General features: G+C 30.1%; 4 protein-coding genes and 1 non-coding gene across 11 annotated transcripts; 3 read left to right on the top strand and 2 right to left on the bottom strand.

The window, feature by feature from the left end:
- Positions 1-505: 505 nt before the first annotated feature.
- On the bottom strand, positions 506-1,510 carry LOC110630305 (auxin-induced in root cultures protein 12). Its single transcript, XM_021777734.2, has one exon. It carries the CDS (start codon positions 1,470-1,472, stop codon positions 744-746), a length of 729 nt encoding a protein of 242 aa, XP_021633426.1. The 5' UTR covers positions 1,473-1,510; the 3' UTR covers positions 506-743.
- A 4,295-nt stretch (positions 1,511-5,805) lies between these two features.
- Positions 5,806-8,149, top strand: LOC110629431 (60S ribosomal protein L32-1). Its single transcript, XM_021776398.2, has 4 exons — positions 5,806-5,953; positions 6,784-6,878; positions 7,632-7,813; positions 7,900-8,149. Exons 2-4 carry the CDS (start codon positions 6,789-6,791, stop codon positions 8,027-8,029), a joined length of 402 nt encoding a protein of 133 aa, XP_021632090.1. The 5' UTR covers positions 5,806-5,953; positions 6,784-6,788; the 3' UTR covers positions 8,030-8,149.
- LOC122721650 lies at positions 7,352-7,468 on the top strand. The gene has a single exon (XR_006348354.1). It is a non-coding gene; the product is annotated as a small nucleolar RNA snoR100 (small nucleolar RNA).
- A 728-nt stretch (positions 8,150-8,877) lies between the features above and the next one.
- On the top strand, positions 8,878-15,368 carry LOC110630232 (E3 ubiquitin-protein ligase CHIP). Of its 6 annotated transcripts, XR_006348270.1 has the most exons (10): positions 8,879-9,221; positions 9,443-9,510; positions 9,626-9,689; positions 10,657-10,728; positions 11,429-11,562; positions 11,695-11,848; positions 11,919-12,029; positions 12,116-12,299; positions 15,025-15,113; positions 15,231-15,368. XR_006348270.1 is itself a non-coding variant. In XM_021777622.2 (8 exons), the coding sequence occupies exons 1-8, from the start codon at positions 9,163-9,165 to the stop codon at positions 12,239-12,241; spliced, it is 792 nt and encodes a 263-aa protein (XP_021633314.1). In that variant the 5' UTR covers positions 8,878-9,162; the 3' UTR covers positions 12,242-12,426. The 6 variants fall into 6 exon arrangements, 3 of the variants coding, with proteins under 3 accessions (XP_021633314.1, XP_021633313.1, XP_021633315.1); XR_006348269.1 differs by lacking the exon at positions 15,231-15,368 and having other exon boundaries at positions 15,025-15,160; XR_006348271.1 differs by lacking the exons at positions 15,025-15,113; positions 15,231-15,368 and adding an exon at positions 13,116-13,416.
- LOC110630231 (U-box domain-containing protein 9) lies at positions 15,076-17,394 on the bottom strand. Of its 2 annotated transcripts, XM_021777620.2 has the most exons (3): positions 16,925-17,064; positions 16,720-16,767; positions 15,076-16,406 (listed from the first exon to the last, which is right to left on the bottom strand). In XM_021777620.2, the coding sequence occupies exon 3, from the start codon at positions 16,290-16,292 to the stop codon at positions 15,321-15,323; it is 972 nt and encodes a 323-aa protein (XP_021633312.1). In that variant the 5' UTR covers positions 16,293-16,406; positions 16,720-16,767; positions 16,925-17,064; the 3' UTR covers positions 15,076-15,320. The 2 variants fall into 2 exon arrangements, with proteins under 2 accessions (XP_021633312.1, XP_021633311.1); XM_021777619.2 differs by lacking the exon at positions 16,720-16,767 and having other exon boundaries at positions 16,925-17,394.
- Between the last annotated feature and the right edge of the window lie 1,050 nt (positions 17,395-18,444).

Below are 18,444 nucleotides of genomic sequence, written 5' to 3'. Positions count from 1 at the left end.
TCAAATAAGTCCCAGAATTAAAGAATGGATGTTATAATTTACTATTAAAATAATATATAATCTCCTCATGCCTTAACTATGATGGAATTATCGGATTTTCATGGTAGACAGATTGGTCCCACAGGAATTATTACATTCATTCTCAATTTCATAATCCATAATTTTCTTCTTTAATCAATCGCTGCCCATCACACTGTCCCAACGATAACAGCTTTAATGATTTCTTCAATTATTATGTAAGAAAAACTAAAAATGACTTCCATCACATAATTTTTATTTATTTTATTTTTTATTTATAAAAATATTATTTTAAATATATTAATTTTATTAAATATTTTAAGATATTTATTAAAAATAATATAAAATTATAATAAAAAATAATTTTAGAATAATTAAAAAATTAACAAAAAATTATAAAATGAGAAAAAGTAATTTGAATAATTACTATTCTATCAATAATTAATTAATATTAAAAAATTCGTAATTTACCAATCTTTAAATACTATTTTAAAAAATTTGAAACTTTTGATTAATTGAGGGAAAAGACTAGAAGAAAAAGGAAAATATATAGATAGAGACATTAATAGTTCACTATTACTTTTGTAATCATGCTTACTATCATGCTGTTTGTAAAATCATATGAATCGACAAAAAGAAACAATGAAATTTCGCTTGGATTCATTCTCTAAACACTACTGTATTTCTGAAATCACTGCCAAACACAAAAAATTTCAAAATCGAATTCAGAAAACCATAAGAATTCCTAGAAGAGCAAGAACTCCAAATTGAAAACCTACATTCAACTCCTTAATCTTGTAGCCACTAGAAGAACCCTCACTACTAGAGCTAGTAGAATTCGTACCAGTTCCGCCTGTAGTCTTTCCTCCACTGCTCTTTGAAGCCACCAACTCCAGCTTTCCCATGGCCTGAAGATTTGCCGAAGCGAAACCGTGCTTCTCCGGAAACCCATCCTTCACCGAAGGACCCACCTGCCAAATCTGGTTCACCGACGGACCCGCCGGGACCTTCACAGAAGCAAAGATCACGAAGTTTCCAGTGGAGTCAGATTCCGCGCTCAAGTCCCAGACATCCACCGTTAGCTTCGATGTCTCCTCGATATCAGTATATGAGGCGAGGTTATATTTCTTCACCACGACTACGGTGCCATTTTTCAGTGCCACCAGAGCCTGAGCACCTGCCATTCCAGTTCCATTGAGATTGACGCCCCACCCGACCCAGCCGTCAGTCTCGGCCGGAGGCGCCTTGAAGGCGATTGACAGGGAGGAGTTGGAGGAGTTGTAGGTGTAGTGCAGGTAGGCATCGAGTGTGGGGAGGTCTGTACAGTTATCAAAGACCTTGTTGTTGGTGAACTTCTGCGATGTGCAGTTAAGTGAATGTGCAGGTGAGATTAGCAAAACCACAGAGAGGAAAAGAAACAAGAAAGGAGAAGAAACGAAGGAAAGAGAAGCCATTGTTAAAGCCAAACAGAAGCTCTACTGATCAAATTGGCAACTGTGGGGCTTTCCATAAATTTGGAAGTGAATATATAGAAAAACCGAAGCCTAGAGGGGCAAATGTGTAAAAGCACTCAGAAAAGTGCGTACTATACTTAAGGATATTCATTATGAGTGCACTCTAATGAGCGACACGTGGCTGGTTGTTTTAGATATGACGTGGCTTTATGCAATTGGTGAAGTAAATTTTGGTTGGTGGAAATTTAGGTTAACAACTAATGTGGGTGTGTGACTGTGAAATCCAACACCCCAGTAGTTAATTTTAGTTTCGGGTTGTTGACTAAGACCTTGCAAATCCGTAGCAACTTCGTTTATACGAAAAATTATTATTTTAGCGTATTATGAATAAATTTATTAATTTTAAAAAATATATTAAAAATTTATTAATTTTAAAAAAATTTATTAATTATTCATTTTATTAATTTTAATTATTAAATATTATAAAAATATAAAATACCTTCAAGAAATTAATTAATAAATTTTTTTATAAATTTAAAATACTAATTATAACTAATAATTTTTTAAAATTATAATTATTAAATAATAAAATAATCAACAGCTATAATTATTAATAAAAATTAATTAATAAAACTTTAAAATTTTAATAAGTATTTTTAAATCAATTACTTAATTTTGTATTGCATACAAATTAAATAATAACTTTTTTAAAGCTTATTAGCATTCAAATTTTTATTACTTTTGATGATTTATTTCAAAATAAAAAATTTTAATATGATAGTGAAATTTTCAAAATGAATAGTATATCACTCAATTTTAAAACTTTATTTGGGAGAAAGTATATATAAGCTTACATATTAATACAATTATTTGTGTTTTTACACGAATTTCATGTAAAACATAAATTATTTTTAAATAATAAATTAATAATAAAATTATAATTTCAATCTAATATTCTTGATATCGAATTAAGTCTGTGAGTCCATTAATATAAGTCTATTATTCACTCAAAAAAAAATTACAATCATTAGTTTTTTTTCTCTCAAAAATTACTCATACCATTCAACCACTTATAATTTTATTTTACTATAAATTATCATCATTCAAAATACTTTTCTCTTTTATATAATTTAACTATGGAAGATTTATAATTTAGTTTCTGGGTATTACGATTATTAATAAATCAGTTTCTATATTTTTAGAAACCTATTAAAACGTCCTTGTGTTTTCTTTCCGTCAACGAAATAGTCATTCCGTCTTCTTTTCCGTTAAAATTAAATAAAGAAAGAGAGAGAAAATTTTTATAATCCAATTTTACTCTCAAATAAAATCTTTTATTTAGTTATTGAATATTATTATTATTAACAAGTTAGTCCTTACATTTTCAAAAATTTATTAAAATATTTTTTTATCTTTTTTCATATCTATTAAAACGTTATTATCGTTTCTTTTCATCAATAAAATAGTTCTTATCTTTTTTCATATCTATTAAAATGTGCTTATCGTTTCTTTCCATCAACGAAATAGTTTCTTTCCATCAACGAAATAGTTTCTTTCCATCAACGAAATAGTCCCTCCTCATCATTTCTTTCCGTCAACGAAATCGTCCCTCCCTATATTTTTAGAAATCTATTAAAACATCCTTATCATTTATTTTTGTCAACGAAATAGTCCCTATATTTTCTCACATCTATTAAAACGTCCTTTTTTTTTGTTAACGAAATAGTCCCTATCTTTTCTTTCCTCCTCCTCCTCCTCCAACGAAGAAGAAGAAGAAGAAGAAGAAGAAGAAGAAGAAGAAGAAGAAGAAAAAGAAGAAAAAGAAGAAAAAGAAGCAAAAGAAGAAGAAGAAGAAGAAGGAGAAGAAGGAGAAGGATAAGAAGAAGAAGGAGAAGGATAAGAAGAAGAAGAAGCAGAAGAAGAAGCAGAAGAAGGAGGAAGAATTGATGAAGAATAAAAGGAAGGAGGAGGAGGAAAATAATGGGGGTAATTTAGTCTTTTACTATATTTTTAACGGTAAAAATAGACAGAAAGACTATTTCGTTGACGGAAAAAAAACATAAGAACGCTTTAATAGATTTCTAAAAATACAGGGACTGATTTGTTAATAATGACAATATTCAGGAACTAAATTATAAATCTCCCTTTAACTATTAGTTAAATGAAAATTTAAATTCAACTTTTTAATCTTAATTTCTTTCAGATAATAAATCTACTTAATTATACTTTATAACCAAATTTTTAATTATAATAGTTTTTCAATTTATTTTGAATTACTAATTTTATTTGTTATTATTGGATTTGGAAAAGAATGGTATTTCAATTCTTGATGGTACGTAGCTTCAAAACAGACATTGAAAGAAAAAAGTTGGCTTCAATTCGATCACATACACCTAGATAATGTGCAGATATGCTAATTAAGATTATTTTATTTAGATGCTAATTATGAATAAAATGTCTCTTTTCCTTTTTAAAATAATTTTTAAAATATTTATTAGAAGTGAGGATTCAGTTGGGTAACTAAACTGAAATTAATTTTGATAAAAATCAAATTAAATCAAATTGAATTAATTAGATTCGGTTTAATTGAATTATTTTTCAAAAATCAATAATAAAGTATAAAAAAATTGTGTTTTTCTCCTCAATTTCTAATCTCAAATTAAAACTTCAGTCCTCAAACTCAAAGTTTTAGATATTAACATCATGCAAATCTCATTGATAAACATGTAAATTTTGATAATTAATAGATCTCATTATAAATTATATTAATCTATAAAATTTTAAAAAAAAACACTCACATACAAATTCATCTTACAATCATTACAAAACCCAAAGTATACAAAATATTGTAATAAAATTCTAATAATATAAACGCTTAGCTTTTTATAAGACTCTAATATAGATTCATCATCTTCTCGACCACTGATAGAGAGTTGCATTATTTTTGAGTTCACTACCACCCTACCATGACACTGGAGCCACTTACCACTTTTAGAAAGGTAGAAGGGCAAAATCAAAGAAAGCAAAAATTGATCAACAATACGCATCCGTAGTGCAAGCAACTCAAAATGCCAAACTATGATTTGAACCTAGCATCATACAAGAGAAATTAAGTCTCAACGCTAATCTAAATAGACCACTACTATAGGATAGACACATAAACGAATATATCTCAGTTTGGTTTAATCTAATTAAAATTTTATTACTTAAAATCAAATCGAATTAAATTGGTTAAATTGATTTAAAAAAAAATAAAAATTAAATCGAATTGATTTTTTAAATAAATTTAATCAAATTATTTATTTAATTCCGTTAGATAAGTTATTTCGATTTAAATTAACTACTGAGCTTATATGTATATTATTTATATTTGTTATTATAATTATAATTATTTTTTATATATAATATGATATTATAATTACGTATTGATTTTTAACAATTAATTAAATTTAATTATTTATTATTATAATTATATTTTACTTAGCTTATTAATTTAAAAAATAGAATATTATTATCTTTTAAACTATTTCTTTTAATTTAATGGCATTTTAAACTTAAAATTTCATTATCATAATAGTAAACTGCTATATATTTTTTTTATTAATTAATTATTTCCCTTATATATATATATATATTAAAAATCATCTAAAACTTTAATAGTTTTATCCTAAAATTTTAATCTTGTGTATATATAAATTTTAAGTTTCTAAGTAATACAGTAAGTGAAATAAAAAAAAAATCATATTCACTTTAAGATTCAAATATAATTATTAACAATTAGAATAATAATTTAATAATGATATTTTATAAGTACGTTTTTGAATTTATATTTTTAAAAATTGTAAAAGTGAGTTAAATTTAATAAGAGTGAATATTCGGTCAATTTAATTTAATAAATTGAAATTAAAATTTTAGTATTCGTAAAAATTGAACTGAATTAATTTTAAATAAAAATTAATTAGAATTTAACTAATTTAATTCGATTCGCTTAATTGATTGAAATTTTAATGGATTATTTTATTTTTAATATTTTATTTTTAATATTTTAAAATTTAATTAAAATATTTTAATTTTATTTATAATATAATTTTTATATATTATTAAAAATAATATGTTATTGCTGCGGTTGAGTTTAATTTTATAGATATTTAATAATTAAAATTTAATTGAATTGAAATTTTTAAAAATAAATTAAATAAATTTTAAAAAAAATAGCAGTCCGTTTTTTCCGTTTGAACGTAATACTCCCACCCAGAACCCAAGATATAATCGAACATGATTAAGTTGAGGGCTGAAGTTGATTTGTGGCCTTTTTCCATTATTAGGCCCGTCGTATCGGTGACGCTAGGTGCTAGCAGAATTGTATTGGGCCATTCAAATTCCTTTACGAAACTCCAGCAGCCACACCTATATAGGTCTCTTTGAAGTTAAAAACCCTAGCCTTCTTCACTTTTGCGATCACTGGCAAGCGGCTGAAGCAGGTCAGTAACCCGAAGCTCTCTTTTATCTTTGCCTATGTGTCTCTGTATCTTCGTTCTAGTATTTGTATGATTCTTTTTACTTTAATAGAGTCTGCTAATTGAAAATGCTAAGCTTAGAAAATCTGTTCATTTATAGTTCACCGTTGTTTGATTTATTTTGAATTTCTATTTAAAGTATATGGTTAGGGTTAGCTTGTAATGAACGTCTACTCATGTAGTTCTAGCTTGGAATCTAAGAAGAACACCTTAATGTGTACACAGAAAGCATAATTCGTAGACCATCAGTAGAATACTAGTGGAATTGTCTTTTTCTTTCTTTTTATTTTTTAAAGAGAAAACTTTGCAATTAAGTTTAAATCGCATGCAGAATAAAACTAGTTCCCCAGATTTCCAATATTTAACTAAGATTTGAATTTTTTTTCCACTATGTTTTCAATGCTTATGTAACAAAAATTAAACATTTGTTCTAAATACTGTGAAATAAAAGAATAATACATTTGAAAAAAATTTAGAAAGTAAAATAATTAATTTTTTGAATTTCTGTGTTAATTTGTTATTGTAATTATAAAATTTACATATATTTTTTAAAATTATTTTCAATTAGAAATTTGGTTTTTTTTTTTTATTATTATCAGTGGGTGCCCTTGTTTTTTGATAGAAAGAAAAAATGATAGTTTTCTCAGAAAATGAAAAATAGAAAATGTTCTCAATAAGTAAACACACCTTGAGTCTCTGATATTTTTATCCTTTCCAGATATATGTTAGTATACAAAAGCTATTTGCATATGACAACTGCTCATGTTCCTTTCCCCTTTCCTTTGGTGTTATAGAAACAATGGCTGTTCCTTTGCTCTCCAAGAAGATTGTAAAGAAGCGAGTAAAGAAGTTCAAGAGGCCCCAGAGTGATCGAAAGATTTCTGTGAAGGTTTGCATGCCTTAATTCCCTTCCATTAAGTACTCTATTAAATTGACAGTTTTTTTTTTTTTAAATTGTTTTAGATGTTTGTTGCTTCTTTATGCCATCATTTTTTTGTAGTGCCTAAAATTCTTGGCTCTAGATATTTTTTTAGCTTTGATTAGTGAAGCAATTTTTGCTAAAGTTAATAAGATAATGTGATCACTTTTAGAAACTGGTCAATTATCATTTGTGGTTAAGGTGTGCTCATGGATGCTTCTTTCCTTGTCTTGAGATGTACATCTGCTTTGAGTCTCTTTATTTGTGATTTTTTGGATCTATTAAGTGCTTGCCCTCTGCCGAGTAAACCTGTGGTATGTGCTAGGTTAATCCATTATGAATTATTAAGGGTTTTTGTTTCATTTATCTTTCAATTTTGTTAGCTAATTCTGTTTAAATTTAGTTATCTGTGTACAATAAGCCGATGCTCTGGATTAAATACACTATGAAGGTAGCATGGTAAGGTGCACAGAAATTGAACTTTATGGGTCTACATGTCTGCTCCCTCTGAGGCCTCTGTTGGAGCCTTTGATTTGGGGGCCTGGTTCTGATCTACATTCTTTATTTCCCCCCTCCCCCTGATTCTGCTGGTTCAGTGTCTTCCTGAATGCTTGAATGCACAATGCATGTTGAAGTTCTTCTATGATGATCAACGGTTATTGTACTCTTGTTTGTTGGAGTTCTTTGAATTTATCTTTGAATGCATCTTTTTGTTGGTGACAGACAAACTGGCGAAGGCCTAAGGGTATTGATTCAAGGGTCAGGAGGAAGTTCAAAGGATGCACTCTGATGCCCAACATCGGTTATGGATCAGACAGGAAAACTCGCCATTATCTTCCCAATGGATTTAAGAAGTTTGTCGTACACAATGTCAAGGAGCTTGAACTTTTGATGATGCACAATAGGTATATTTCTTTCTTTAAAATGTTTTCTGAGGACTTGTGCAAATTCCATGTGCACTCTTGCTTACCACCGGCCTACAAAATTGTAGGACTTACTGTGCTGAGATTGCGCATGATGTATCGACCCGAAAGAGAAAGGAGATTGTTGAGAGAGCAGCTCAGTTGGATGTTGTTGTTACCAACAAACTGGCTAGGTTGAGGAGCCAGGAGGACGAGTAAACAATTTTGCTATATTATCATGTTGATCGGAACAAGACATTATGCAGTTGGATCATTGCAGAATTAATTTGTTTGGATTGAAATTTGAAGGTTATTTTTTAATCTAAATCTGTTTACTTATCCCCATTCTTAATAGTTGTCTTGCCGTCTATCCTTTAAATTCTCCGAAACGATGCTGTTTCTTTTACGAGGCGATGTTGATCCAGTGAGTTGTCGCCAAAACAAATTGTTATTACTAGCAGACATTATTTTAGAAAAGCTGAAGTTTAATGGGCGTTGTATAATTGATCACGTGATTGTATGTGTATGTATAGGTAAGAATCAATATATATCAATGAGTAGAACCTGTAACGTCACCATTGTTAGAAAAATCCATTCTGAAATAAATTAGATCTTGTTAATTATTCCAATTTTTCTATTTTTTTAAATTTATATTATACATTTAATTATGTTAATTTTATTTGAAAATAACTATAAAATTTATCTAGAGAGTATTTATAATAAATAATATATTTAGAATTTTTTAATTTAATTATATTAATTATATATTTTTAAAATTTATCTAGATTGTATTTAGATATAAAAAAATTAATTTTTAAAATAAGAATCGATTTTTAGGGTTTTAGGAGGAAGAAAGATCTCACCATCCTCGCTAGATAACACAGAATAAAGTCCCGCCATCCGTGGGTTGTGATTTTGAAAACCATTTGATAGGGAGAAAAAAAAAAGGAAGAGTGACGTGAGACAAAAAAACAAAAAATCATTCGCCAACTCCAACGACCAATTAAAATTAAATTCCGCTTGCAGAATCGTCCTATAAAACTTTTCTGTGACCTAACTAGGTGCTCGACTTGTAACTCAATCACTTCTCCACCTTCGCCTGCAATCCAAAGGCTTCGTTTCTTCATCACAGTCGACTCATCTTCCCATCAATTTAACAGTTATCTCTACGCGTATACCCTCTTGACATGAATATATAAATTGCGATTGTCAGGAACTTCTGGAGAGAGAGAAGCTTGACGCAGTCGCTGGAGAAATTGGAGGGCGTGCGGTCGGGGAAACCATAGACAGAATGGGTCCTGGAGCTGCATTCACTGCGGCGGCCGCTAGACAAGCTGAAGTATTGAGGACTGATGGCAACACCTTTTTCGGAAAGCACAGATATGGAGCCGCCATTGATGCTTATACTGAGGTACTAATTCTAACCCATCAAGGGAATATTCAAAAGTAAAAAAAAAAAAAAAAAAAAAAAAAAAAAACGACGAAAGAAAGAATCAATCTTTGGTGCTATTGTGTCATTTCTTACAAATTTGTAAAAGAGGGTTTTGTTGGGTGAGGTCTTTTGTTAATTCTGTTTTCTTTCCCTTCTTCATGGCATTAATTCATCTAATTTTTCTGTTGTTTAAACACCAGGCAATTGCTTTGTGCCCTAATGTTCCGGTATATTGGACGAATCGCGCTCTCTGTCATCGGAGACGGAAGTATGTACGAGCACTACCTCATTTCCTTTGTCTTTAACCATATCTCGATTATATTTCTTCTGGGTATTTTTTTTCTGGCTCTCGTTTTTTTACGGTTTACGCTATTGGAATTCAGTGATTGGACTAAAGTTGAAGAGGATTCTCGTAAAGCGATTGAACTTGACTACAATTCCGTCAAGGTTTGTATTTTTGGATTCTTTTTGTTGATTTTAATCTTGCATAGTTGCATACTTGTGTTTGAACTTGATCACAGTTGAAAAACCACTGGTTATTACAGTGTCATTAGAAGGTTCAATTCCAGCATGCTTGGAAATTATAAGTTTGCAAGACTTCAATTCAATTGATTATTGTACGATTTTAATTATCTCAATAGGAGTGAGCTCCATACCGCCCGGGCAACAATTGCTTTTCATAAATCCATCCACCCATTCAATATCCTATTCTTTCTCTGTCATTCCTTCCGATGATTAATTATTATCCTTTACTTTCCTATCTAATAAGAACTCCCAAACATAGTGTAAACAGCATTATAGACTAAACATAAGTTGTTTATCCCTTAAAGATTTAATTACGTTTATCCGTGCTCTCTTCTTCCTTATGCCAAGTAACTATCAACAGAAAGAAAAACATCATCTTTTGTGTGAAAACATGAATCAATTCTAGAATATAATGTTGCTCTGAATGAAATAAAAATAAGGGTGAGGAAGAGAGGAGCATCATCCCAAAAATATGAACAAGAAGAAGAGGGGTAGGACTTAGGAGGTAACTATCGCACCAGATTGCCCATTCTGGAAGTTGCTTATGATTAAAAGAAGCAGACTTCTTATTTTTGTCTTTTCTTGTTTTTGGTCAAATTCATTATGCTTTGAGCATAAAGGTTAATCCTTTCATGTACATGGGAAAATGTCAACATGTTGCAGCTAGTTACAAGGCACTTATTATTTTGCTACTTACATTTATTGGCGTGGCGCTCTTTTTTGGTGCTCAGCTTATTGTCAGCAGAAACAGTAGGCTTCAATTTAATACCTAACCTCATGTAGATGCTTCCCAACTTATACACATGCATACTTGTGTTGTTGTATGTAAATGTGCAGATATATTTTATTGCGGTCTTGTGAAGTTCACCCTTGTTCTTCCATATGACAGGCACACTATATGTTAGGACTTGCCTTACTACAGAAGAATGAGTTAGCTGGAGGAGTAAAGGAATTACAAAGGGTAAGGAGTTATTATCTTGAGATCTAAAATTTAAAGAACAGTTGCAATTAAAGGTTCTTCAATTAGTTGAAATAAAAATCCTTCCGTCTAAGCAATTAAAGGCTCTTCAATTATTTGAAATAAATATCCTTATGTCTAATCCACTGGAGAGTAATGAATTATAGACATTAAGTAATAGAAAGAAAATTGTTCGTTACTTTATTATTAAAATCCTTGAAAAATAAATCTTAAAATTCAAACTACTGATTCTTCGAAGAAACAAAAGCTGGCAATTTGTGCATTTGCATCATGAAGGCTAGATAGACAAATTAGTCATTAGTATCTTGTTATGTTGTTATCACTTCTTTACATTTTACGTATTACTAATTTTTTTTCTCTCTTTTGGCATTAACCTATTGATTTCACTTAGTTCCCCCCCCCCCTCCCTCCGCGGGGTGGATAGTAAAAGTGGTTAACATTTAATAATATAAAAGCAACACACAGTCCACTGCAGGCTTAAGCTGACTGCTGACCTTTGAAGAGAATAAGAAAGCAGGGTGTTGCATGAGCTACTTTTATCATGCACTCATATTGCTGCAGTCGCATATTCAATTGCTTAACCTGTACAGTTGTTTGATTTCAGTATGTACTTCAGGTACACTAGAGCAAATAAAAGAGACTGATTGGTACCAATAATTTTTATTCTTTGTCAACTTTACAGGCTCTTGATCTTGGTAGGGGTGCCAACCCAGTGGGTTATATGGTAGAAGAGATCTGGCAAGAGCTTGCAAAAGCAAAATATATGCAATGGGAGCAATCATCCACTAAGCGATCATGGGAACTGCAAAGCTTGAAGTATGTAACTTCATTGAGTTTAGTCTCTGTTGTTGGAAAGGATCTCTGCTTTTTCAAATGCTTAGGAACCAATTATCTGCATGCCTCGTTTTCCTACTTACCACTCGCATGAATTACCTTTGTTTCTCACAGAGAAGCCTGTGAGAATGCACTGGAGGAAAAACATTTCCTTGATAGTTGTCAAACAGAAGGATTCTTGGATGAGATGAATGTTCCCCATTTGAAACAATTTGAGGATTTAGGACAAGTTTTTAAAAGAGCCGCAGAAGATGATACGCCAACCGAGGTAGTATCTTTGTCTGTCTGATTTATATAACTTTGTTATCCTCATTATTATTAAGATATGCAAATTCCAGGTGCCGGATTACCTGTGTTGTAGAATTACACTTGATATATTCCGAGATCCTGTCATTACACCCAGTGGGGTTTCGTATGAAAGAGCAGTGATCCTTAACCATCTTCAGAAGGTCTTCAAATTGCATCTCTTGATTGAGTTTCAGTTCTTACATTTGAATTATTATTTGTTGCTCATTCAATGTATAGTTAAATTTAGGTGGGAAAGTTTGATCCAGTGACTCGAGAACCACTTGATCCGTCACAGCTCATTCCGAACTTTGCAATAAAGGAAGCAGTCCAAGCATATCTTAACAAACATGGTTGGGCTTACAAGATAGAATGAATATGATTGTTGATCAGGAGAGCAATAGTAGTATGAGAGCATCGTCAAATCATAATTGGTATGTATTTTTTCGATTGTGCTTCAAAGTATGATCTGTGTATGAGAGCTGTGTCATCTTTTGAATTGTACATAAACGAAGTTCTTCCTCTTCCTATTGTCATAACTCTCTTGTGTTTCCTCCTCCACTTCTATCTCAACACCTGAAAGTAAATGTAATATTTCAACAAACTAAGACAAGTTAATACAAGGAAAATAAAAACCTAGTATTTCAAAAGCAAACTGACAAGGAGAAAATTAAAATTATTTTATTATTTGATACTTATATGATTAAAGTTCAATTTAATATTAATAATTAATATATTTAATTTTTATTTTTTGCTCTGATAATTGTAACAATGCTCAACATACCTAAATATATATATATACATATGAGAAATACTAGTATTTTTAATTTATTATAATAATGTTTATTGATACTTAGTAAGTTAAATATCTTTTTATTAGCCATGTAGTATTCCTACTTATATATACAAATGAAATTAATATATATTTGGATTGAGAGTGATGTTGTTCAATTGACTATTTATTATTATTATTATTATTATTATTATTTCTCTTTTATTATCCTATTTAATTTCTTGAATATAATAAATTGTCTAAAATTTTTATTTCTTAATCTGTCATAATTAATCGATTTTCTTTTTCTTTTTTACAAAATATAGTAATTCATGTATATCTTATAAAACAATTAATGTGGTTAATTATTTGGTATGAATATATAATTAATTTTACAATGTTATTTTAAAAAGTAAATATTAATTTAGCATCCTCCAGAGAATAGCGGTTTAAATATAATCATGCTTTTCCTCTTCAGAAACAACTTTCTTCGATGTCGTCTCTTCTCTCCCTTATCAGTCTCATCCGCGGTGCTGCTGCTTGTTGGGATTTTCTTTCTTATTTTTGTTAGATTATTGTTGGGATATTGAGACTAGGATTTCTTCACTTGATCGGCTTGAAGTTTTGTTTTTCTCTTAAGGCTCTAGGCTCAGTCTCCTTTGGACTTGAATTTATTATGAAAAAAAGGCCTAGTTAGAAGAAAAAACTCGATATTTACATTTTAATTTAAATGTTAAACGCTGAAATTTTGAATAATTGACTTAATATTAGGGTTCTAATATAAATTTAGCTAATTTTTAAAAATTAAAATGTGAGAATACAAGTGGATATTTTATTATTATTTTTTAAATATAAATTAATTTTATATGTAATATTAGCTCTCATTAACCACAATTAAGTAATGCATTTAATTTCGAAGAAAAAAAATCCAATTGTTTAAATATGTAGTATGGTGGTAGATGAATTTTGTTTTGCTGTAAAAATTATGAAAATCTCATATCATACATGTTGCTTTTGGTTATTTTATATATATTACTATTTAGATGTATTTTTGTTGTAAACCAAATTCACAACGATTGGATTATTTGTTGTTGATTAAAATATATTAGTTAATTAAAATTTAGCAAGAATTAATAATATTTTTATACCTGGCATTAATTTATATTTAAAAAATAATAAAATATTACATAGCAAATGCGGATTAATTTATTTCAAATTTAAATATTTAAATTAAAATAATATAAAGATGAAGAGTTTTTGGCCGATTGGCTTAATTTCTTTTTTTTTTAAAAAAAAAAAAAAACAAATATTGTTATATTGGGTATTCCAAACGTACAAGAAATATTATATGATATTTCCAATTGTTTTCCTTCAAAATGAAGTATGGATCCGACACTGATTCTCTGGATGGCTGTGGTCTTAGTCTCAATACCACATGCTACACTCATTTCTGTTATTCAATTTTGTTTTATCTTCAAAATTACATCTAAGAGAAATGAGCAATCATTGCTTCTCACTTCACTTATTCTCTTTTTCTTTTTCTTTTTCATTTTCTAGGGAAAATTACATGTTGAGAATATTCCAAAAATTTAAATTTCTTTCCATTATTCCCAAAGAATACCCAACCTGAAATTGAAACCTAAAACTTTTAACATATAGAGTTGAGTATCATTGAATTGGAGCTTTCTATGTCAGGAAATGGGTTTCATGTGAAATTTTCATTTCCATGTCAAAGTCATAAATGTTTCCCTTTTCACATATCTAATTTGTAATTACTGTGCTCTTAATGATTTCTATGGAGAAATTATTACTTCATTTATTGGATTACAATCAAAGTATGTGATAACAGTTTGTTTGTGTAAAAATCATATTTTGGTAAATAATAATAATTTTCGACGTAATAAATAAATAATAAAATATTATTTTAACATAAATTAAATTAGATCTAAATAAAAAATTGTAAAACTTTAAAAACTATTTATAATATTTATATTTTGCTTGGAATCTTAACTAACGAGATATTTTAATATAACTTTTCTTAATGAAATGATATCCTCATAGTTTTCGAGATGATATTTTAATATAACTTTTTTTAACGAGATGATATCTTAATAGTTTTAGAAAATTACCATTGCAACGTTTCCTAACGAGATGATATCTTAATAGTTTTAAAGAATTATCGCTGCAATAGTTTTAGAAAATTACCGTTGCAACGTTTCCTAACTGATGATATTTTAATTGTTTTAAAAAATTATCGCTACATATTAACAATGTAATAGTCTATATATTTTTTTATATTTTTTTTTAAATATTAATTAACAATTATATTTTACCTGTCAACCTTTTCTCTATTTTTATTGTAATCAAATGTGAACCTACAATTTCAGGCTAGTCTGTGATTCATGCTTTTATCAATGGAGGGTCCAAAGGCAATGGCATGGAAGAGCAAATTCTGCTACCAATTGAACATACTCTTGTGAGTTGTTACTACACAACAACCACATCTCATGTGGAATCCTTTAGAAAATCCTCAACAACTTAGGCTATATTATTCACAATGGCTAAATTCATTAACCTGAAATAAAAATTTTAGGCGAAGAGAATGAGAATTTACAGAAAGGCAACGGAGAATGGCAAAGACGCTTGAAAATGCTCGAAACCGATGGAGAATTTACATTTCCCTTCATGCTGTATGCGTAAGATTAACACCTCTATTCAGTCTTTCAAGAATTCCATTAGCCTTCCTTTTGGCCCTCGAAGTGCCATCTCGAGCTAGTTTAGAGATTGTTCCATAGGAATTCTCTTCTTCCCTCATCGCCTTCCACTTGGTTCGATCGTAGAAACAGATTACGTGGAGAATGGCAATGCAATTTTCCTTGTTTCGTTCACAGATACTCTCCCTCATAATGCGAAGCAAGCAAGGAACTGTTCCGAGCTCTCCCATTTCTTCGACGGCCCTCTGGTGAGTAGACACAATTGCAAGGATAGCTAATAATTCATCAACAAGCACATTATTTGCAATCTTTTTCATGATTACCTTCACCACGCCATCCCTCACAGCTCTTCCCCTGTTTTCATGCAGGAAACATAGAGTAAAAATTGCAGATGCAACATCTTTCATGGCTAAAGGATTTCCCTCTTCTAGAAGGTCTATGAGTGGTTTTATGGCACCCGATTTCCCAATAAGTGCCTTGTTGGAATCAAGAGCGGACAATGTGAAAAGGGCCGCAGCTGCATTGGTCCTTATTTCAATGGTTCCCGACCTTAACGCTTCCATAAGAAGAGGAATTACCATAGGGGTTTCAGCAACAAGCTTCTTATTGTTGTCGTGGATCGAAAGATTTAAGAGGGTTGTGATTACATCTTCTTGAAGATCAGGGTGGATGCCGCTTCCAGACTTGCTTGCTGAAAGTGGATTGAGCAATTGAGGAATGGCATCAATAGACTCGCCAAATAATGCCCTGAAGGATGGCATCCTCTTCGTCAACAACCGAAGCTCCCTTGCGGCATGTTTTTGTTCAGGAAGTGCCAATGACATCTTTTCAAGCAAAGACAGAAAATGGTCGCGATCAGCTTCCGTTATCCCTTCCTCATTAACATAGTGAACAGGGTCCGGTGACTCAAATCCTCGACTCTTGCACCATTGTGATATCATTTCCCTAACCAAGAGATTAGGAGTAAGGATTGTGTGTGATAGGACTTGCTGAGTGAGAGGGCATGTTCGGTTCCCCGCTTTCAGCCATTTCTGGATGAAGAGTCTATCATAAGTCTACACATCAAAAAAAGAACATAAAATAAATCAATAACCAGGAAGAAACAAAATAAGAACAAGTGGAATGAACCAAAACTAAAATCAAAATAACAAAAAGATTCACTGCCATTTAATTCCATTTCAGTAATAAGATAATCAGCCAAATAACACAGTAAAGTATAGAAATTGTTATCATCATGCCACTTTAACCCAAATTCAAAGATGAGAAATTTTTTTCCAAAAAAAAAAATCTGAAAACAACATTGTGAGAAAGAATGAGAGACTAAAGCAAAAGTGAATGAAGAATGTAAAGGATTACTCATCAATTTACCTGAATCTTTAACAAGATTAAATACCCACCTCCAATAAGCTAAAATTACTGCGAAATAAGTGAATAGCTCAGTTGGCTAAGCCCAAAGTGAAAATTTTGAAACGCAAAACAGCAATTACACATCCTCGAGCCATAACGGGCAATTTGTCAGGTAGCAAACAGAACAAAAACGAAATCATTTAGCAGAAAAATACAGAAAACAAACCTGGCCAGTGGCCAATATGACAGGATCTCTCATCAATTCCTTAGACAATGGACACTTAAATTCATCAGGACATGAGGACAGCGTTTGGCGCAACTTGAAAGACAAGGATCTCTTGTTCATCTTCAATCCTTTCAAGGCAGAGAGAGTATGTATAGTTTGATCGAGAGTGTGAATAGGGTAATCATCGTCGTCGACAATGATGGTGAAGAGCTTTTGCAGTTCTTTCTTGAATTCGGTGACCTTGGCTATGACCATCGGATCGGAATCAAAGACACCGGTCTTGGCCATGGAAGGAGAAAGTATCAGAGGAAGTGATGAAAAGGATTAACCTTTTGCCGAAAGGTGTCGTGGCCGAGAAGGTGCGAGGTGGATAGTGCTCTGTTTCATTCTCACTCTGTTGTCTGATTTTTATTTTCTTTTTTTAAAAACAAGATTATCTCTCTACTGGATCTTGCATGCTTCTTCTCTCTCTTCAATAAAACAAAAGATTATGCTTCTAGTGTCAGTAATTTTATGAAATTATTTGATTTTTTTATAAAAATTATTCTATCCATTTTATAATTTTTATATATTTTATTAATATTTTAAAATTAAAATTAAAAATAATTTTATAAAAATTCATTAAAATAATTTGATGAAACAAAAAGAAATGTGGGAAAAAAAAGTGAAATGGAGTGCTACATGCTTAATTTGATTTTGAAAATTATGGTTATAAATAAAAGGTAGAAAAGGCAAAATGAAATAAATAAATAAAAACAAGAGGAGGGAAGAGCAGGGGGACCCACGAGGTCCAGCATGTAGCAAATCACGGAATCCAGGGCCTTAACAGCTGGCGCCTTGCATGACGACTAGTTTTTAGAAATTAAATTCAATAATATGTATTTTTTAATTATATTATTCTCCATTTTCAATAATTAAAGAATTTTAGAAATTACATCTGACTTAAATTAATTTAACATATATTATTTTTCTATTAACTCATATTATAATAATAAAATAATATTGTTAAATATGAGTTAATAGAAAAATAATATATGTTAAATTAATTTTAACAAGATATGAAATTTCTTTTAACTTTTATCTTTTTAAATTAAAAATTTAAGAATTCAACGAATAAAATTAAAATCTCTCAGATTTATATACTTATTTAAAATTAATTCTATGAGCGTAATTTTTAAAATTTTTATAAAAATATTTAATATTTATTGTGTACGGAATACTGAATATAAATATTTAATGAGACTTTTAATTGATTATTTTAGTAATAATAATTTTTGAAATTATGCACTCCAAGGTTTAGCCTGGTGGAAAGTGCATTCTGTAACCTTGAAAGGTGTAAGGTTGGACTCTCCCAACCTCTATTTAAAAAAAAAAAATAATTTTTAAAATTATATATATAAATTTTAAGAGTGATAAAAAGTTGTAAATAATGTTAAAATTAAATTAAAAATATTATTTTATTATTTTAGCATCAGTGAATAAAATTTTAAAATGTGTGAGTTTAATTTAAAAATTAATTT

The sequence above is a fragment of the Manihot esculenta genome, chromosome 13 (assembly GCF_001659605.2).
Source record: "Manihot esculenta cultivar AM560-2 chromosome 13, M.esculenta_v8, whole genome shotgun sequence".
Classification (NCBI taxonomy): Eukaryota; Viridiplantae; Streptophyta; class Magnoliopsida; order Malpighiales; family Euphorbiaceae; genus Manihot; species Manihot esculenta.
The sequence above is the reverse complement of the archived record's forward strand: the minus strand, read 5'-3'. Positions and strand labels throughout refer to the sequence as shown.